This window comes from Neovison vison, chromosome 10 (genome assembly GCF_020171115.1).
Source record: "Neovison vison isolate M4711 chromosome 10, ASM_NN_V1, whole genome shotgun sequence".
In the NCBI taxonomy this organism is placed as follows: domain Eukaryota; kingdom Metazoa; phylum Chordata; class Mammalia; order Carnivora; family Mustelidae; genus Neogale; species Neogale vison.
In genome coordinates this window covers 33126493-33146490 of record NC_058100.1, presented here as the reverse complement: position 1 = coordinate 33146490, position 19998 = coordinate 33126493, and the positions used below count along the sequence as shown (strand labels likewise).

The 19998-nt window shown below is 36.3% G+C and overlaps 1 protein-coding gene across 4 annotated transcripts in view; it reads left to right on the top strand.

The window, feature by feature from the left end:
* The window catches only part of KIFAP3 (kinesin associated protein 3), a 177108-nt gene extending 157962 nt beyond the window's left edge, over positions 1-19146 (top strand). For 3 of the 4 annotated variants that reach the window (XM_044266941.1, XM_044266939.1, XM_044266942.1), the window contains exon 20: positions 18688-19146. In XM_044266941.1, the coding sequence (XP_044122876.1) occupies positions 18688-18796 (109 nt within the window). In that variant the 3' untranslated portion in view covers positions 18797-19146. Of the gene's footprint in view, positions 1-14799; positions 14869-18687 lie in introns of all 4 variants that reach the window. The other variant, XM_044266940.1, reaches the window with a different exon arrangement.
* Positions 19147-19998: the final 852 nt, after the last annotated feature.

The following is a 19998-nucleotide window of genomic DNA, read 5'->3' as shown; positions in this document are numbered from 1 at the left end:
CTCAGTTGAGGGATTATTGGACTCAGTTACTATATGTTGTTAACTTATTTCACTCACACCTTTAATCTTTTCTTCTGTCTTGTTTTGTAGTTGGCAACAGAAATTTAACTTCCCTCTCAAGAAATTCATGCTTAGAGGCCATTTTAAGTTATAACCGTTGATAAATATGCTCTCTTAATATTATATGATTATATAGATCATATTTAAATATATAAATATGATATATTATAGAATAAATTATATATAAAAGAAAGCAAGCTGCCTTTAGTTTCTCACCATTGAAGTCACAGTTACTGTCAATAGCCACCTGTTTTCACAGAGTAAGGCATTTCTACTCTCATAAAAGTAAAAATGTTGGGATAAATCAATAGTGCATAGTACCCATTCATTGATTTAGATCACTGTCATAAAAACAATCATGAAAAATACTGAAACTCAGAATATTTCTGAATTGGAGGCAGTCAAGTTGCATCTGATAAAACAGAGGGAGGACCTGCTTTGGGAAGAGGGCCAGTTGTGAGTTACCCCAATAAGAAAGGAGGAGGGTAGGAGAGCAATGGCTTGAAAATTTTAAAAGGCCTTGGGCCTTTCCAGCAGATGTTATATATAGTGTAGAAATATCAAACTTTAAAATTTTAGTTTGTTCTCTTGGAATTATTGTGTTTTCCAATAAGCCTGTCTGTGTACTTAAACCACATCATCATTTGCAAGTAAAAAAAAATGATTGAGGCTGAAATAAAATTTTAGCCTCTGTATCTGGTAGGGAAGGCTGCTCTATAGTCTGTTTCTTTGTTTTTCAGCCACTTTAAATCTGCATCAGACCCTTAGTCCATTACCCTCCCAAAATTCTATATTTGAAAGTCCACAGAAAATTTCTGCAAAGCAAGCATTAATTTTTTTGAAGTTTTTGTTGTTCTTTAAAAAAGAAAATCTTGGGACGCCTGGGTGGCTCAGTTGGTTGAGCAGCTGTCTTCGGCTCAGGTCATGATCACGGGGTCCTGGGATCGAGTCCCACATCGGGCTCCTTGCTCAGCAGGGAGCCTGCTTCTCCCTCTGCCTCTGCCTGCCTCTTTGTCTGCCTGTGCTCGCTCGCTTTCTCTCCCTCTGTCTCTGACAAATAAATAAATAAAATCTTTAAAAAAATTAAAAAGAAATAAAAAAGAAAATCTTAACTAAGTGAAGCTGCTCAAAAAAAGTTTGTTTCTGGAACATGAACCGTCCAATCCAGTTTTAAACTACTGGAAAGGAATAGAAACAACACCGGCTTCAATACCATAGAGACTCAGTCCTTATTCAAATTGTATTATTTGAAAAGTTATTCTCTAAAATGATTTCACATCTGTCTACAATCAGATATGTTAATTAGTAGTGATGGTAGTTACTGAAATACAGTTGGTGAGTGCCAGGCAGTATGCGGATTGCTGTTTATTACATTCCTTATCTAATTTAATCTTCACAGGGAAGAAGACATTGTTCTTAAGAAAACCAAAGTCCAGTCAGTTCGTTTTGCTCTGAATTCTCTCTCTTCTCGCCTTCTCGAGGACTTCGTCTGTGCCCCCTTCTGTCCCTCTGCAGGGTCAGTTCTGCCGGCTCATGATTGTCATCTGGAACCCCCTAGTTAAATTCTCTTCGGCTCCACATCACGTTTTATCTACTACTCATTTCTCACTGCTTTCATGTAATATTTCTCAAAAGACTCCCGTCTACCCTTCGGTTCGCCAGTCTAGTTGAAATAATCAGTAATCTTCTATTGCCAGATCCAGTGGGCCCTTCTCACCTTTAACTCAGCAGTGTTTGGCACAGATGTCAAGGCCCTGCTTTTTAAATCTGTCTTCTTTCATCTCTCAAGATACCCCATTTTTCTGATTATCCACTGAGCCCTTATCTGTTCCTTCCCAGTGTCCTGTGCTGGATATTCCTCTTCCTTTTCACCTTTAAACACTGCTTGCTTCAGGACTTTGGCTTTGTTCTATATGACACCCACTACCAAAAGGTTTTCATCTAGATTCTGTGGACTTAGATACTAACTATAAGCTTGTGTTTTCATCTGAGACCTCTCCTCTGAGCACCAACCATTCCTGTCACTATTTAACACATTCAGTTGAATGTTTCATAAAATCATCAACTGTAACTTTGATTTCTTACGTACAAATAGGTCCTCCCCTAATCTCCCATCTCAGTGAATGTAGGTCAAGCCATAGACTTTGAAGCCTGTCTTGGTTCCTCCCTTTTCCTCAACTACCACTTCCTCAGAGTCTTTTTCTGATGAAACTATCAAAGCTGCTCTTTCTCCCCCATCCTCTAGTCACTGTTGTAGCACGCGAATCATCTGTTTTGTGGCTCACTTGTTTATCTACCTCTTTCCACAAGAATGTAGTCTCCAGAAGACCCAGAACTTAGACTTTCTTATTCAAAGTTATATCTATAGTGCCTGGCAGACACTGGTTCTCGGTACTTATTTGTTTAATAAATGAGTCAGAGCCATTACTTAAACACATACATGTCTTACTCCATTTCCCATGCTGTATTTTATTTTCAGTGTTAGCTTTTTTGTTACAGTGTCTTAATTTTATATTTAATTTTTACCATTTTAGTAACCTTTCAAATGTACAATGCAAAGTATTTACTATATATGTAATTTATATATATATATATATATATATATATATATATATGCTTGTATTATAAAATTTGGGATAGGAACCTGTGCTATATGAGAAAATTTTGAATGACCCATATAAGATAAAAGCTGTCTTTTGAATTGCAGTATTTTATACAAATAAAGATGCTTGCCTTTGTAGTTAGGATTGAATTAAGGAATTCTTAGTATCCATGCCTTATAGTACTACATATCTATTTTAATCTACTAAGAAATACTCATCTATACTGAATGTAAGCATTCTCTACCATAAAAAAATTTTATTGCCAAAAGGGATATTACAAGTTTTACATTAGTTTTCATTACCAAATAGCTTATGTTCTATTAGAAACAAATTCTATGTCATACTTAAGATGAATAAAAGGGGATTTCTTTAATATTTCTTTCCTTTAGCTGGGTCTTAAGGTTATTGGTAATCAGTAAATCAGGAGTATAGCATTTATGCCCTTGGAGGTTATTTTGTTATTTCTGAAAGATACCTTTAACTTTTACTTAAAGAAATTTAATGAAATTATAGAGTAATGACAAATGAAATTGACTATATAGAGTATAAAATAAAGATATGTTCTAGGTAAGGGCGTTCATTAAATGTTTTCACACTTATATTTTCCTTTACTCAGTAACCTTGTTAATTGACAAGCATTTGAATATATAGGGATATAGAATCAGTAACAAATAATCACTTTCCCTTTGAGAAGTTTATAGTTCAGGGTTTAAACATAATTTTTTGAAATGACTTACAATATCCTACTTATTATTCTCTGTATCAACTTTCTTTGAAAACATTTAAGGGTACTCTGTTAGCAGGCTTAGAAAGGGAATTAAGGAATTAATACTAAATCTAATACATTTTATGTTATTCCCACTCCTTGATTAAATAAATGAATAATTAATAAATTTAATTGATTAAGATGATTACTAAATTTAATCATTAATAAATGATTTAGAATAAACAAATGCATTGTACACTTCTGAATTGTCCTTAATCTGTAGAGGACACAGAATTAATCTTTAGAAAAGGATGCCACCATATCTTAGCAAACAGTGTGTAAGAATATGCTGTTTGGAGCATTGCCGTTTCCTAACTTACTTCCATTAAAAGGCTTATACACCTTTAGTATTTTTTTTAGAAAAAAAATTAGATAATCTGATTATATGTCAGCTATATCTCAAAGCTAGAAAAAATAAAGTTAAAAAATTTTTAAAGATGTCATGATGAATTTTCTTAGATAACAAAGCAAATAGAGGGACAGATTCAGATTTTTTTGCATTTTAAGATAAGCAGAGCAGGGCACCTGGGTGGCTCAGTGGGTTAAGCCGCCGGCTTCGGCTCAGGTCATGATCTCAGGGTCCTGGGATCGAGTCCCGCATCAGGCTCTCTGCTCAGCAGGGAGCCTGCTTCCCCCTCTCTCTCTCTCTGCCTGCCTCTCCGTCTACTTGTGATTTCTCTCTGTCAAATAAATAAACAAAATCTTTAAAAAAAAAAAAAAAAAAAGATGGGCGCCTGGGTGGCTCAGTGGGTTAAGCCGCTGCCTTCGGCTCAGGTCATGATCTCAGGGTCCTGGGATCGAGTCCTGCATCGGGCTCTCTGCTCAGCAGGGAGCCTGCTTCCCTCTCTCTCTCTCTCTCTCTGCCTGCCTCTCCATCTACTTGTGATTTCTCTCTGTCAAATAAATAAATAAAATCTTAAAAAAAAAAAAAAGATAAGCAGAGCAATACTTGACAAAGAACCACATTATTACTGAAATAAACCTTTTGAGTTATATAGGCTCTTTAATAACACATTATACTTGGGGCACCTGGGTGGCTCAGTGGGTTAAGCCGCTGCCTTCGGCTCAGGTCATGATCGCAGGGTCCTGTGATCGAGCCCCGCATCGGGCTCTCTGCTCAGCCTGGAGCCTGCTTCCTTCTCTCTCTCTGCCTGCCTCTCTTCCTGCTTGTGATCTCTCTCTGTCAAATAAATAAAATCTTAAAAAAAAAAAAAAAACACATTATACTTGAATGGTGTGGTAATTCCCTAGAATTTAATTACTTCATTAGAACAGTAGGCACTTTGGAAAGGTTAGTCCAGACAGCAACTTGATATGTCTTTGTAATAGAGACAATGCCTCTTTATAAATACATCAGTGTCCTACAAAACATAATTTGAATAATTGCCAGATTTGAGGTGAGCCATTATATGAAAGTGTGATGTGAATGTTGATTTCTAATACCTCCCATGTCCTAACCAAAGGTTCATTTTTAGGCAAAGTAGGTAGGTGGGTAGGTAGGTAGGCAGGCAGATAGATACTCGCAAGGGAACACATGACACTACATTTTAGTCTTTGAACTTCTTTTAACACTGACGTCATAACTATGGATGAACTCTCAAAACTTTTAACTGAAACAGTTTTAGATTACAAAGATGTATCAAGTTTTCTCATTGAAAAAAAGAAAAAAGGCAGTAAACTCCCACTGGTGGTTATTTGGAAGTGAAAGAGATGTCTGGAGTTACAGGGATTAATTATGGACTATAATCCCATAGATTTTATCCTGTAGGAATTTTAGGCCAATATGCAGCCTTTCAGTAGTAGCCCTAATCACTTGGTAATCTCATAACTGCTTGGTGCCTCTATTAATTAAATAGAACTCATGTACTTCAAAGAGATAACAAATGGGACAGCCTGTAGGAGAAGTAATTTTCAAATGTTACTTTGTTTTTTTATTTCAGAAGAATGATTAGTAACTGTATATACTGTATATACTTCTACTTAACAGTTAATTGTAGGTGAATGCAAAATCTGTGTCTGTCTTTGTTTTTATGGAAAAGCCACATATTTCTGCAGTCTCATTTCAGACTAGAAAGGCACATCAACAAAGGCTTTCTTAAGGTCTTTTTGTTAAAGATTGTAAGTCTTTTTGAAAAGACTCATAAACAGGGGCCATAATTAATGATTTCCCGAATATCTTCTCTTTTGTGGCATAAATCTGCATTATATCTCAAGAAATATATTAATTAAGCCTATTTTCTTTATCTTGATCTAAGGTTAATCCATCCCAGTTTTTCAGAAATTCTTTCCATTTCAGGTCTTTTCCAGCCAAAAACAAAGCACCTCATTTTGGCCTGTCAGAAATTAAAAGGCAATACAGTCTTAAAAAAAGAATCCAAATTTGTGTGGACAGTATCAAGTGGCTAATTTAGAGCCCCTCAAATGTGCAAGGATGGGAGGAGGCCTCTATGAGCATAGCTAGGCACGTAAATGTTTAAATTGCAACTGTAGCCTAAATATTACATCTTTTCAAATTGATACAAGAAACCCCATAAGACTTCATTTACGTGGGTGTTCAAACATCATGCTAAGATCTTTTTTGGAGTGGTAAAAGACTAGGAATTCTTTAAAGTCTCAAAAAGTTTTTTTTTAAGTTTTCCAGGTTTTAAGGGCTTTGTAAATACTGGACTTCTGTAGTTTAGCTTGTTCTGTGGATATACTAAGGCAAGAAAAGAAATTATTACAATTTCTTACAGTTGCAGCTTGCCTTTTTCCCCTAAAATCTTGAGGTGGGGGGTGTTGTTTGCCATCAGCAAGTGGACACCATAGTGATTTTAAGTAAGTCAGCTTGTAATCTTCCCATGTCGTGCATACTTGAAAAAACTAACATAGATATACCTATATGCTAGCTTGAAATACTGCCTAAAACCCCATACTGCCTATAATTTCAAAAATGTATGGTTGGTGCATTCCCGTCTCCCTGAAGATTTCTGCTCCTAGTTGCCCAGCTTCATTTATAAGTCCCAGATTGTCAGGTTGGCACAACCCCAAGATAACATCACAGAATGAAAATAGCCTGTCCTAAACACATGCATGACCTGTGCCCTTTTCAAACAGCAGTAAACCTGAGTACAGGAACGTGTGCACTTTGGGAAGTGATGATTTGTGTGGAATCACTAAAAACCTTATCCTTGATTTACTACTTTCAAAATAAACTCACTGAATATAAAATAAGGTAAAGAAGCATGTAAAGAGATAGTCCCGGTATTTTTCATCCCAACATGTGTTGTATCATTTGCATCAATCATGATACAGAATCTGGAGGGTTTTGCTTGAGTAACCTTATTTATACAAGCAGTCTAGTCTCTCTATGGTTAAAGGAAGGTATGATTGGCCATGGCATTATTTTAGTGCAATAACAATTAGTTGCCTACGTGTAGGCATAAATCTCTATGAATTATGTAACAGCCCCGTAAAAGCAAACAGAAAGCATGTGTAAGAAGCATGCCACATATGATAGAGTATCTCCTCTAACTGTCTAGATTTTATGGCAGGAGCAGCCAGAATTTTGTAAGTATTTTTAGGGAAAGCTCTATCATTTTCATATGTCATAATAATAACACCAAATATATAGGAGTCTCTGTACTGTTTTGTACTGTTCTTGTAAGAAACTTGGAAGTATAATAATCTCAAGGCAGATGTTAAAAGGGATAGCCGTTATTCTTATTTTGAAAAAAAAAAAATTACGGCAGTTACAAATACAGACTGTAACAAGTTTTATCATTAGAAGCAGAAATCATATCCAGATATTCTGGGTTTGAGGTCATCGCACTCCACTCACTTTAATAAAATTCGAGAGTTGTTGATAAGTTCATACTTAAGTTAGTCTTGCTAATAAACATAATTCCCAGTTCTTAAATTATGGGAGAAAAAAAATGTCCATGTGTGTCAGTAATAGAGAAAAAAGTATGTTGTTTTCTTATATTGCTTTAAAAATAACTTTAAAATATGGCAGTAGGGTATAAGTCAGAAAGGTAAATGTTAGTATATACTAACTATGTTAGTATATACATACTAATGTTAGTATATATACAAGTATATACTTATACATTCCAGTCTACACCGAATTTGCTTGGTGTCAATGCCGCATGTGCCCAAAGCGTAGTTGGACCTGTCCTGTGAAGATGATACAGAAATACCTTGTCTCGTCATCAACAGACTACAGTCTGTTTGAACAGAATGACTTCAGTCAGTCCATATCTTGACAATCTGAAATTGGCCTTAGACATAAGTAGAAAGTGAACTCATTTTTGTTTTTGTTTTGCAGACCAATGTATTTTCAAGGACAGGAGAGCTTATGAAATTTAAGAGTAGAGATTTACTTTAGGACCTGTTTCTGTAGTGATAAATGCAGTGTTGGCATATTCTACAGTATACTGAGATTTTTAATGCTCTAGAGGATGCTAAATAACTATGAAATATTTATCTGACCTGTAGTGATTACTGAAATTATTGAATTAGTGGCTGGAAATATTTATATAACATTGTCCAAAATAGATATTTTAAAATATCATAATAATGTATAGCAATGCATCTTAGTGGTACATTTAATATTATAAATATTATTTTGGATCAAATTTCCACATTGTCATGCTTAGCTACCTAAAACAATGCACTTTCAGTTTATTAAAATATAGTTTCTATTATCCATACTTGTACCCTCAATTTTAGAAAAATGTCACTTGGTTTGATTTTAGGTACCAAAATAAGTCTCTACTTATCAACCAGCATTTGATTTTTATTAGCCTAAAAATTATTGAGACAAGTGAATAAGTAGACTATGACATAAATTGGAAATGTTACATTAAGCTTCTTATATTCAATAAGATTTTTCAGATTTTTTTAATAACAAACACTTGTCCACCTCTTGTGTAAAGTAGTAAAAGAAAGTGAAAGTTTTTTTTGAAAGTGAAAGGTTTTAAAACTATATGAAAATATCCTCACACTGTACTACTAATTTAAGGATTTGGGAGACAAGGTTTTAGCAGAAGCTTAATGTTAATTTTTCATTTCTGAGAGAGGGGCATATAGCATGCATGCTAGATAGCCATATTTACTCTGTGTCCATATGTCAGATTTCTGTTTCATGAAGAAAGATGGGGAACTGGCAATAGTCCATTTTGCACAGTACCTGTGATAATTTTAGGTCTCTTCCATCTCTTGAACTTGTTCATTTTGGTAATACATTATCACTTTAAGATTCTGAATGGCGCTTAAATTACAGCAACTGAGGGGCATTTATATTGGACTGAAACGTTTTTAGTACTAGTATTAACTTTTGAATTATGCTCAAGGTCTTAGACTTTGCAGCATGTTTAGTTTCTTTTCATTTCTTATTAGTATTTTTCAGTACTTAATAGTCTCCTGCTCCCACCTCCAACAAGAACTTCTCTCTGTTCAACATCAGAAACATTTTCCTATTTGGCATGTGCTTTCTAGTTCCCCAAGCAGTATAAGCAAATTGGAAAGTTCAGCTGTCATTCTTGGAAGGTCATAGATCGCACTAGCAGCCGGAGTAATCCAGGAGGTTTTAAGTATCATAGCATTTAGTTTAAAGTGAAATTTGCTCTGACAGGGCTGGCAGACCAATAGGAAAAAGAAATATTTGTGCTTGGAGAAGTGCATATGTAGAGACCAGGAGTATAACTGATGGCTGGAAGTGATTTCAGTCTAAAAAAACAAATCATTAAGAGAGTGCATAGGGGTAAAATACACAGTTCATATTTTAAAGAGTCTCAAAATGAACCAGCAACTAAGGTTAGCATTACATAGTAATTAGCTGTGGTGTTCAGGCTTTAACTCACTCAGTACCAGGCAGTCTGGTTAAACGATCACTGTGAAAACATTGCTACTTATGTTATATTCTCTTCTTTAAGCCTACAGCCGTAATTTTTGTACCTTAAAAAACCAAGGTATTATGACAGATTATATAAATGTTGAGCTAGTAACAGACAAACAATTATTCAAAGGAGGTGCTAATGACTCAGTTTATTGACCTAGGGGTTACTTAAGCAGCTCAGTAAGTTTCCTTAACATTTGGTGGTATGGAATGAGGCATTGCTTGATATTATAGAACTGCCAATTTCAAGAAGTCCTTGGACTTAACTGAAGAAATGTAAGTTAAAGATGACTAGATGGTATACTTTCATTAAAAGATTATTAAGGAAAGTTTGAGACCATTATAGGTTTGAATAAATATCACTTCGGCTTGATAATCACATCTGACAGCTTCCAATAGGCACCTATCAGAGTATTTTTTTGGTTAATTGCTACAAATAAGGAAAAAGAAAATATCTTCTCATGGCTCCAATTATTTCTTTCAAGTCATTGTTCTTCTCAAGCAAGCCAGTTCTGAGTACCAGAATACAGGGTTGAAACATTCTTTTCTTGAATGTGCAGAGCAGAATAATAAGACTGAAATGGAAAGGACTTCCAGCAAGATGGTAAACTGAGCTGACTTAGAAGGTCTTCCCCATGTAGACATATAGAAAAGATGGATAAAATCGCTTCTCGGCCTTTTGGCTAAGATCAAGTGTAGAAAAGATGGATAAAATGTAACAAAAAATTCATAATTCATGACCAGATTCACAAAGATAAGAAATGTACCCAGTCTCTCTCTCTCTCTCTCTCTCTCTCTCTCACACACACACACACACACACCCACAATAACCACCCACAAGAATATATTGAACTAAGTATAGGTTATATACTGTAGGAAAATGAAACTAAATTCCATATATAAAGCCTGGAACTTCAGTGGGCTGCCTTTTTTTCATCATCTGAAAAAAGGACTAGATAATCTTAATTCACCAACCTAGAAAAGTGACCAAAACTTATCTTTGGCTCCAAGGCCCTAGGTTAGGAGGATAGTCATCCAAGGGAAAGAGAAATCATAAGCTTTCTCCGTGTGCATGAGTGGGTTCAGAATTTATGTTATTCGTCTAATTCAGGGAACCCCAAACCAAGAAATTGTCATTAAAATTGTTCCAGGACAATGGAATCCCCGGGGTCTTGATATATTATAAACAAATACAGAACCTCTCTGTAGAAATATTTTCCATGTTCAAGAGCCAACAGACAGGCAAAAATAATGAGTTAAAAAAAAAAACAAAACCTGAAGTTGAACACAGTAAAAAACTGTAAAGCTCATGAAGAAAGGAATGTGATGGAGCTGAATTGTCAGGTACAACAGTAAGAGCAGATGCCGAAGAATTAGAGTTAATAGAAGAATCTCAGTTACGCTATAAGATTTTTAAAAATAAAAAGGAATTTAGAAAATTAATGCAATGGTATAATATGAAAAAGTGCCAACTATAATATTTCCACATAAAAAATAAAATAACCCCTGGAGATGGGTTAAACAATGGATTAAGATGCATTATAAGAGAAGTGTGAATTGAATGAAATTACAGAAGCATCAGTGAGGCGGAATTTCTTTACCATTTGGAATAAATCAGTGCCTATTTTATACATGCCTCTTCCATCATTACTACAAATTAGTTTTTATCTGAAGCATCTTAGTATAGTAACTAAGTTGAAAGGATCTGTCCCCAAGGTGGTATATTTCCCCTTAGAACTGACAGATGTCTTTAAAAAATTTTTTTCTAAATAAATTCCAGGTGAACACTTTAAATACAGCCTCCCACTACTCATATCACTTGGCCTTGATTTTTGGAAAAATATTACTTGGTTTGATTTCACTAAAATGTGATTCTTTAAGATTCATTAGCCATTTAGTTTTATCATAATAAAAGGAAAATTGATATTCATGCATATAAAAGATTAAGGATAAAAACGAAATGGAAAATGATAGCAACACTTGGTATGTATTGGTAAAGCTCACCATAAGACTGCTCAGTTGTGCTCATCTACTCACTAATACAGAGGCTCAAGCTTAATAATACCCTTCAGCAGCCTCAAATAAATATGTATTATGTACACATTTATAGAAACAGAGGCTTTCGACACATTCAATGAAAATTTTAGAGGTTGTCATATAGTAGTAGTACCTTAACGTGCGCGCTCATTACATCTTTCCGTGACCCAGATGATTGGCATCTTCTATCATTTTCATAGGCCCCACATTCATAAAAGGAGAGCATTGACTATATGAGAAAGCAGTGGAAACCATATTCTGTCAATGTGGAATTTGCTGAGAGTTTAAATTTGGTAAAATTTGGTTTAAAACTTTGTGAAAGCAAATGATACTCAGTGATAAGACAAGCTCTCCATCTAGTGGTTGGTTTATAAATTACAGGCATTTAGATTTCAATATATCTAATGCTAGGTATAATTTTTTTTTTTAGGATTTTGTTTATTTGAGAGAGAGAGAATGAGAGAGAAAGAGTATGAGAGTGGTGAGGGGCAGAGAGAGACGTAGACTCCCCACCAGGCAGGGAGCCCGATGCGGGACTAGATCCTGGGACTTCAGGATCCTGACCTGAGCCGAAGGCAGTTGCTTAACCAACTGAGCCACCCAGGTGCCCTGCTAGGTATAATTTTATAGGCATTATATCATTCTATCTATACTTCTCTTGTTACTACATATAGGAATTTTAAGGAAAAAATTCTTTTCTGCAAGAATAGTTCAGCCTATTGACTGCAGAGGCAAAGTACTTCTACAGTCTGATTTCACCTGCATGGAACAGCACACCCTCTTAGTTATTTGATGAAGCCTGCGGAAAGTGCCAAAATTGTTTCATTCCAATTAACTATAACCTCTAAAATTTCAGCCAGTTTTGAAATTCTTTTCCTTCATTCGCAAATGGTGGAAGTATAGGGCGCCTGAGTGGCTCAGATCATGATCTCAGCATTCTGGGATCAAGTCCCACATGGGGCTCCTGCTCAGAAGGGTGCCTGCTGCTTCCTGCTGCTCTCCCTGCTTTGTGCTCTCTCTGACAAATAAATAAATAAAATCTTTTTTTTTTAAATGGTAAAAGTATAACTAAAAATCTGATTTCAAAAGAGAAAAGATAGCATTTTTTTATCAGGGAAGATAGCATATTTGATTGTTTCCTCTGCCATTGCCTTTCCGGGCTCTTGTCACTCTGTGTATGGACAGCCATGATATTCTCTTAAATGTTCCTCAAGCTTTTGTCTCTTAACACCCATAGTTGCCACAGTTCTCTTGCTAAAACTCGGAAGTAAGTTTTCCCCATTTTCAAATACCATAGACAACTCTCCAAAGTGGATAGTTAGCCTGGCATCTGAAGAGCTTTCAAAGTCTCGCCTTACCCTCCGTTTCTGGCCTTATCTCCTGTCACCTGCTTTCACCGTAACCCTAAGGCTTCTCGCATAAGCAGTTTCTGTTCTTCAGCGCCTTCTCGCGCGCTCAGGCTGCAGCATCTTTCCTCACCTGTGAGTCCTCCTTGTCCTTGTAGATCCATCCGTTCACACAGTGAAATACTTCTGAAGGCCCCTCCGTGCCCGCTACGAAGCTGGCCATTAGTGGCGCAGCAGTTGATGAGACAGTGACTGTCTTTACCCCTGTATGGTACTTACAGTTTTATAGGAAATAAAGTAAAAAGAGGAAGTGACAGACATACATAGTGAGGAAGTGACAGACGCATTAAAATAAAAGTATTTTGGTGGTGCCTGTGTGGCAGTCGGTTAAGTGTCTGACTCTTGGTTTCAGCTGGGATCATGGTCATCAGGGTCGTGAGATTGAGACCCGCACTGGACTCCACGCTCAGCACAGTGCCTCCTTGGGACTCTCTCTCCCTCTCCCTCTGCCCTCCCTGCCGCTTGCTCGCTCACTCTCAAATAAATAAATAAATCTTTAAAAGTATTTTCTTTAAAGACTTTCTAGCACCCTAGATTCTTTTGTAACAACTTATACATACCTCTAATATACTCTCACCATATAGTAAATATCTGCTCCTCCTCTCTTCTTCTGTAGTAAAAGTACTATACTTCTTCTTCTAGTATAAAAGTACTAGGGTAATACAGCATATTACAGGAATTCTGTTCGTGTTTAGTCGCCTCCAGTCCGTGGTCAAGGACCATGTCTTATTATTGGCTTCCCAGTACCACATTTTTCTTTTAACATTGACTGTCAACACCATACTTAACACATTGCAGGAACTCATGTCCATTTGGATGGATGGATGGATGGATGGATGGCTACAAAGGATCACCATTACATTGCACTACTACAATTTCATATTTCTAAATTTCTCATGACAAATTATAGTTAAGCTGAAATTACTGATCAATTTATAATCTTAGATAATAAAATACTGATTTTGATTCTATGATTGATATATTGGAATAATAAAAAGAATGAACTCAAAAGCTATTATAGGATCATTTTATGCAGCTCTATAATATCCTAGAAAGCTTCCTCCGAAGAAAGTTAGCCTATGTTAAGTCCTTTCACTTCAGAATCCCAAAAGAATTCCAAACTTCAGTATTATCCTGTAGACCACAAAGATAGGCAGTTAGGAAAAATCACTATGCTCTATCACTACCCTCTATAAATACAAATATATTTATAAATATAAATATTGTTACAAAGGATTTTATTTTAGGGAGAATAGAATTCCTGAAGAAAGACCACACCAAAAAGATGAAAGGCAACATGAAAATTTCATGTGTGTCTATACACACAACTACACACCCACATACACACATATTCAAAGTGAGCCATTTTGTGGTAAGGACTCCTTTAAAAATTTGAGATCAATGTATTTTTAGCCTATGGTATTAGAGAGTTAGAAACAGGATCTCATTATATTCTGTGCTGATTTCAGACCACAAAATAAGTACAGTATCACATTATTTTCACTTCTTCATTTAAGATAACCATTGAAAAGTAGCGAAGTTGTTATAGAGAGCAAATGAGATGGTAAACATCCCAGAGACCATATCCTGAGGATTGATTAAATGAGAGTTGTGAAAAAGCCGCATTAAAGAAGAATCAGTTTTCTTTTGTGGTTCCAGAGGGTAATTCTAGAACTAACAGATTTCAGATCAAGATTACAAAAACTTTGTAATAGTTTGATGGGCCCATGAATGGAATGAGCTGCTTTGTGAGGATTCCCATTTATGGAGATGTTTGCAAAGAATTCAGTAGACCCAGTCAAGGCTGTTGTGAATGGAAGCATAGTTTAGATTATTTCCAAACATGTCTCCAAGTCAAAGATTCTGTGAACCTACGTTAAGAGAATTCGGCTTGAATTTACTTTTTGTTTATTTTTTGTAGTATCCTCTGATATATTCGTTATTTTCTCTGCATTCATTTTCCGACTTGAGAATTTCAAAGAAGATAAAGACTTGTGTTGCTTTTACTTAATTTTAATAAAATAATGATAATACTTTTCACTTACGCAGCACTTTTCATCCAAGGATTTCAAAGTGCTTTACAAATATGCACTAATTAAGCCTCACAAACAGCTAGAGGTAGGTGATTTCCTTCCCTTTCTACAGGAATGTCAACTCTGGCACAGAAGTCCAGTCAGAGCCTCAGAGTGCCTCGGACCCCTTCCTGGCTGCCATTCCCCTTGTAATGTGCTGCATGGGAACTATCACTTGTCATGCCTGGATTTCTTTTTCTGCCCTCCCTAATTTACTGCAAGTTTAGAAATACAATGAATGCTGTTAAAAATTTGTTTGAAGCCTTGTCACTATTACAGAAAATTCCGTCTCCTGCTTGCTGAATGCTATTAGATTTCCAAATGTTTGTTTAAAGATAAGCTTTAGATGTGATTTTATATTTATTGTTGAATTTCAAATATAATTTTTTACTCATGAAGAATTTGTCACTTTCCTTTCTAGGCACCCCCAAATCACTGTTCTTGGGACATAAAACTTAGTAGCAGAAGGATTTGGGGGCCTCACCTTTCCTGGTTGCCTTTTCATAGCAAACAGGAACCATTTTCTTTGAACTAGAAATATGTGTTTTTAAGAAGAGATTGCATTTTGTTATGTTTGCTAATTTAAAGGTAAAAAATGATATCTGGACATTGAGGATAGTGGTTAAATGACACTACATAGTTCTACTTTAAAAAAGCGGTCTAGGAGTGGCATTCTCTGATCTAGAGGGACATACCCTTTCTGTGGAGGTTAGGGGTACCAGGAAGAAAGCAGGTACATATAAACCCGGTATAAACACTCAACTCTCATCTGAAGGGGAGCTGTCCCACGGGGCAAGAACGCAAACAGTAGACCATGGCTCAGTGTCCTTGGTTCTTGGGGTTCCTGGCGAGGGTGTGCCAGTGCCTCTTGGAGTGGATCAGGAAAGCACAGTTTTTGCTGCCGCACTTCCCTTTTATAGTCACAGCTTCTGTCCCCTTCTAGAACTTACATAAAGAATCTGCTCCTGTTTAAAGGAATACTTACTGTTTTACTCTCCTCATTCTGAACCAGATTCAACATTAACAAGGCCACATCTTTATCTCAAAGGAGAAAGTACAACATGTGCCCACACATCCCAAGAGAACATCTATCTGCAGGATTCAGCATCCTGAAAATCCAATTTCCCCTCTATATTAGAACCAAACGAGAGATTAAATAAGCTATTCTGTTTCTGAGTGAATTTTATTTAAAAGATATTAATTATGTAGATACAGCTGATCTTTCATAATATAAAAGGACCTAGGATTTACATCAAAGTGCCATCCAAACTGGTCATAATGTTTCAGACTTAATTTTCTTTAAACAGCAAGTGCATCTGTGATACATGGTGGATAATTACAGAAAAACTCACTTCAAGAGTTTCTAATTTTTCTCCTTAAAATTTTTTCCCAAACAGTATCTGTGGAAGTCTAGAAACTTTGGCCTGAACACACTTTTGTCTCTGAGTGAAGTGCTGACCACATAAATAGAACTTTATTGAGTAAATTTTCAGTGTTCAAGATCCAGTCTTACCTTAGTGGACTTCAGGGTGCAAATACTTACCAACAATGTGACTGACATTTTTTAAGAAACAGAATATCCATTTTTCTATTTACACCACGCAGATTGGTTAATGTCTAAGTTTATCCTTTTCCCTGGTGTCAAGCCACGTGGGAATATGATTTCCTGTTGGTCATAGAAATAAAATACAGTTTTGCAATTTGAACGTGTAGTGACCTTAGGCTTTCAGAACTTTAGGAGCCATTCCTCAGTGAGCACAAGCCTGACGAAAGGTCTGATATTCCTGAGAGAGTTACAGGCCACCCAAAGCATTGCTTAGGTGAGTTACCGACAGTGGCCTCTGGGGAGCAACGTGGCTGCCAGCCTCCCCTCTGGGGACTGTCCTCTTGCTGCACTTCACTTGCCTTCGCGTGTTTCTATGCCGGTCTACACTGCCTCTTGGTCCCAAATTCCTGAAAACCTCTAGGCTGAGAAACAAAGAGAAAATTGACTTGAGTTTAACCTAAGTCTCCTGCTATTCGGCTCAGAAGAGATGCTAAAAATCCAGCCAGTGTCCGGGGCAGGCGGGCAGGAGATGAAAAATGGAGGAGTTGAAGGTCATGAGCTGTCCCACCAGCCGTAGTTGAGAGTTGTTGGGACACTTGAGTGTCTGTTGGCATTAAGGGCTTCGGGAGAAGAATGCCAGTGGCCAGCTTTCCCTTGATTTTAACTGACACGGGTGTATCTGAGTTCATGGGCTGCATTGCTTCCTGAAACTTCTTTAATCAAGTTGCCTCTAGAGCAGTGTTTCGCTTCATCATAAAATTAAAATGTCTTCCCAGGAGACCAAAGTAGGAAGGACATGCCTATATTTTGCCATTTCAAAATAAAATTCAGACTTAAAACATGTCGGTCAACTTTTAGGAATTACAGACACGGTTTTTTATTTAGAAGGAGCCCAAAAGTTTGTTTTCTTTAGGATCACTCACTAACGAATGCTAACGTAAAACTTTTATCTCAGAAAACCCGTTTCCCTGAGCAGTAAGTTCACATGAATAATACGCCCTATACATATTCTAGTTCTCTACATTAAGTACGCAGTCTGTCTTGGTGCACACATGCACACACGTGCACATACACAAGTTATTTAAAACAGCCTTTTAATCGATAGTACTTTTGTGTTTTAATCTCATTTTGAGTTGTGAGAGGAAGTTAGTGCCTCTTTATTTTTTAGTCATATTGAGATTTTGCTGATAAAGTATCTTTCCATCTGGTATACTCTCTAATATTAAAACATTTAAATGTGTTTGTTTTTTCCAAGTTTCTGTTTCTGCGTCATAAGTTGTTCCCTTTGATTGGACATGAGCTCATTAGCACTCCCTGCATGAGCCGTGCATGGGCATGTCATAGCTGCCATCTCCGCCTGACAAAATAAGTCTCTTGTCATTTTGCTAAGTGTTGCAGAATTCTCTGATCCTTAACAAGTGCTTTGGAGAAAAGATTTTCTTTTAAATCTATCAGTAGATGAAAGAATAATTTTTAAAGTAATAAAGGTTATCCATGCTTCAAATATCTTTATAACTCTGAATGTTATAGGCTTCTGTTATTTCCATAGAATAAACTGAAACAAAATTTATAATTGTCTTACTGTCATTCAAAAGAAACATGTATGATTTATTTGGGTTTTTTAAATTGAGGACTCAGAGAAGGATTTGCAGAACAAATCTGGCTAACTTAAATATTGTAAAATTCCTTGTCTTATTCTTTCAGTTTAGGCTTGTAGTATGATTTGGCCCTAGGTGAGAGTTTACTGCTAAAATTCAAAATGCATGTCCTTATTAATAATACTGTATCTTCATATGAAAAGATGATCTTATGATGAATAATAAAACTCATCTTACTACAGTTTTAGTTTTATCATTCCCTAGCAGTGTATTACTGATACTTGCCAGCACATAAAATCTTTTCATATTCTAGCATAAAAGCCATATATGAATGTAATTTATTAAAACTCTTCTGATCTGACCTCCTTTCTGTCTTGAATGGCACCTGATGACAGAGGTTTCCCACTTTTTAACACATTATTAGAAGTAAATATTTATTATACACATATTTGTGGCTAAATTAATTTAACTAATACTATACATATTATAAAATGTATATGTATATTTGTGTATATTTCATATATGTGTGTGTATAGGTATGTGTGTGTGTATACCTATACACACACACACACAAGGGAAAGTCCTGCCTAATGATAGCCACATAAATCACTTTTGCTGCTAGGAAGAAAATCTTGGTGGTGTAAAGTTCCCAGCCTCCCTTGGCCTACATTGTGGTTGAGTGATGAACAATATAACTTACCACACCTTTTTCTCTTTCCAGCCTTGGAATGGATGGCTTTGGCCAGCCAGTTGGCATTCTTGGACGCCCTGCCACAGCTTACGGATTCCGCCCTGATGAGCCTTACTACTATGGCTATGGATCTCGATAAAGTCATCCCTTTCTGTGTGTGCTCTCAGCTTAGAAGAAATCTGTGTGGTTTGGGTTAACTTTGAATCTTGGCTAATAATGCATGTGGATATTATTGCAGGTCTGTGTTTTTGTTTTGTTTTTTATTTTCCCGTGTTGTTAGCTACAAATTAACTCTGATCCCTCTGTCCTCTGTTACGTATAGTTTGACCCTGTTCACCACATCTTGGATGGTGAATAACATTTCCCGTGTTATTCATAGAGACACAAAAGTAAATGCTGAAAAGCATCCAGCCTGGAAAACACACTGCATTATGTACATTGAGTGACTAATTTAATTTCTATTAAAAAGAAGGATAAAGTGCAAATGAATTAGTGAAAGTCATGTGTTTCTATGTAATGTGTTTCATTGAGAGTTTCCTGCTTGTGTAGGTGCGTGTGGATTCTCTTTTCCCTGCGCTTTCCCTGTAAACTCGAGTACTCCAGGTGATGTGTGTGGCATTCAAGTTTATGCAAAGAATATCATCCTTTTTTTCCCATGCCGTCTGCCTTTCCAGAGCTGCTTCCCAAAGAAAACTAGTTTTCAGTGAGTAACGGAACATGTGCCATAGATTATGTGACATATGCGTAGAATCTCTTCAGCAATTTGAATTCTTGTCTTTCTGATTTTAAGGTAGAAAGCCTGAGACGTCTGTTAGTGCATGTGAAACTAGATTCGTATTGGGTTTTTAAATTTTATTATTTGTGTCATCTAAAGTATGGAAAGGCCATCTCACAGGAAAACTAAGGAACAGCATATTTTTCTCACCTGTTTCCCATTTGTTTTCTAGTTTTTGTAAGATTTGGGTGGTAAGAAATAGACATTATAATTAATAATGAATTTTGAAAGCAACTCATTAATGTTACAGCGTTGGAAATATACTTGACAAACACAGCAAAACAAATAACTGTAACAGAGATAGTTCCTTGAGTCCCTGCTATGGAAGGAGTAATGTTGGGCTTTGAGGGGAATACACAGATCAAAAATAAGACTTCTGTCCTGGAATTTTAAAACCTCAGTGGTCTACTACAGTATTTATTTGGCTTGATTTATATTTTAAGCATAGAATAATAGAGCTGGAAAGGGCCTTTAAAAGAACTCCGTGTATCTATGGATTTGAGAGACCAGACACAAAAATTTTAAATATGGTGAACAGATTGTCTGAATCACCCGCTGCGTATCGG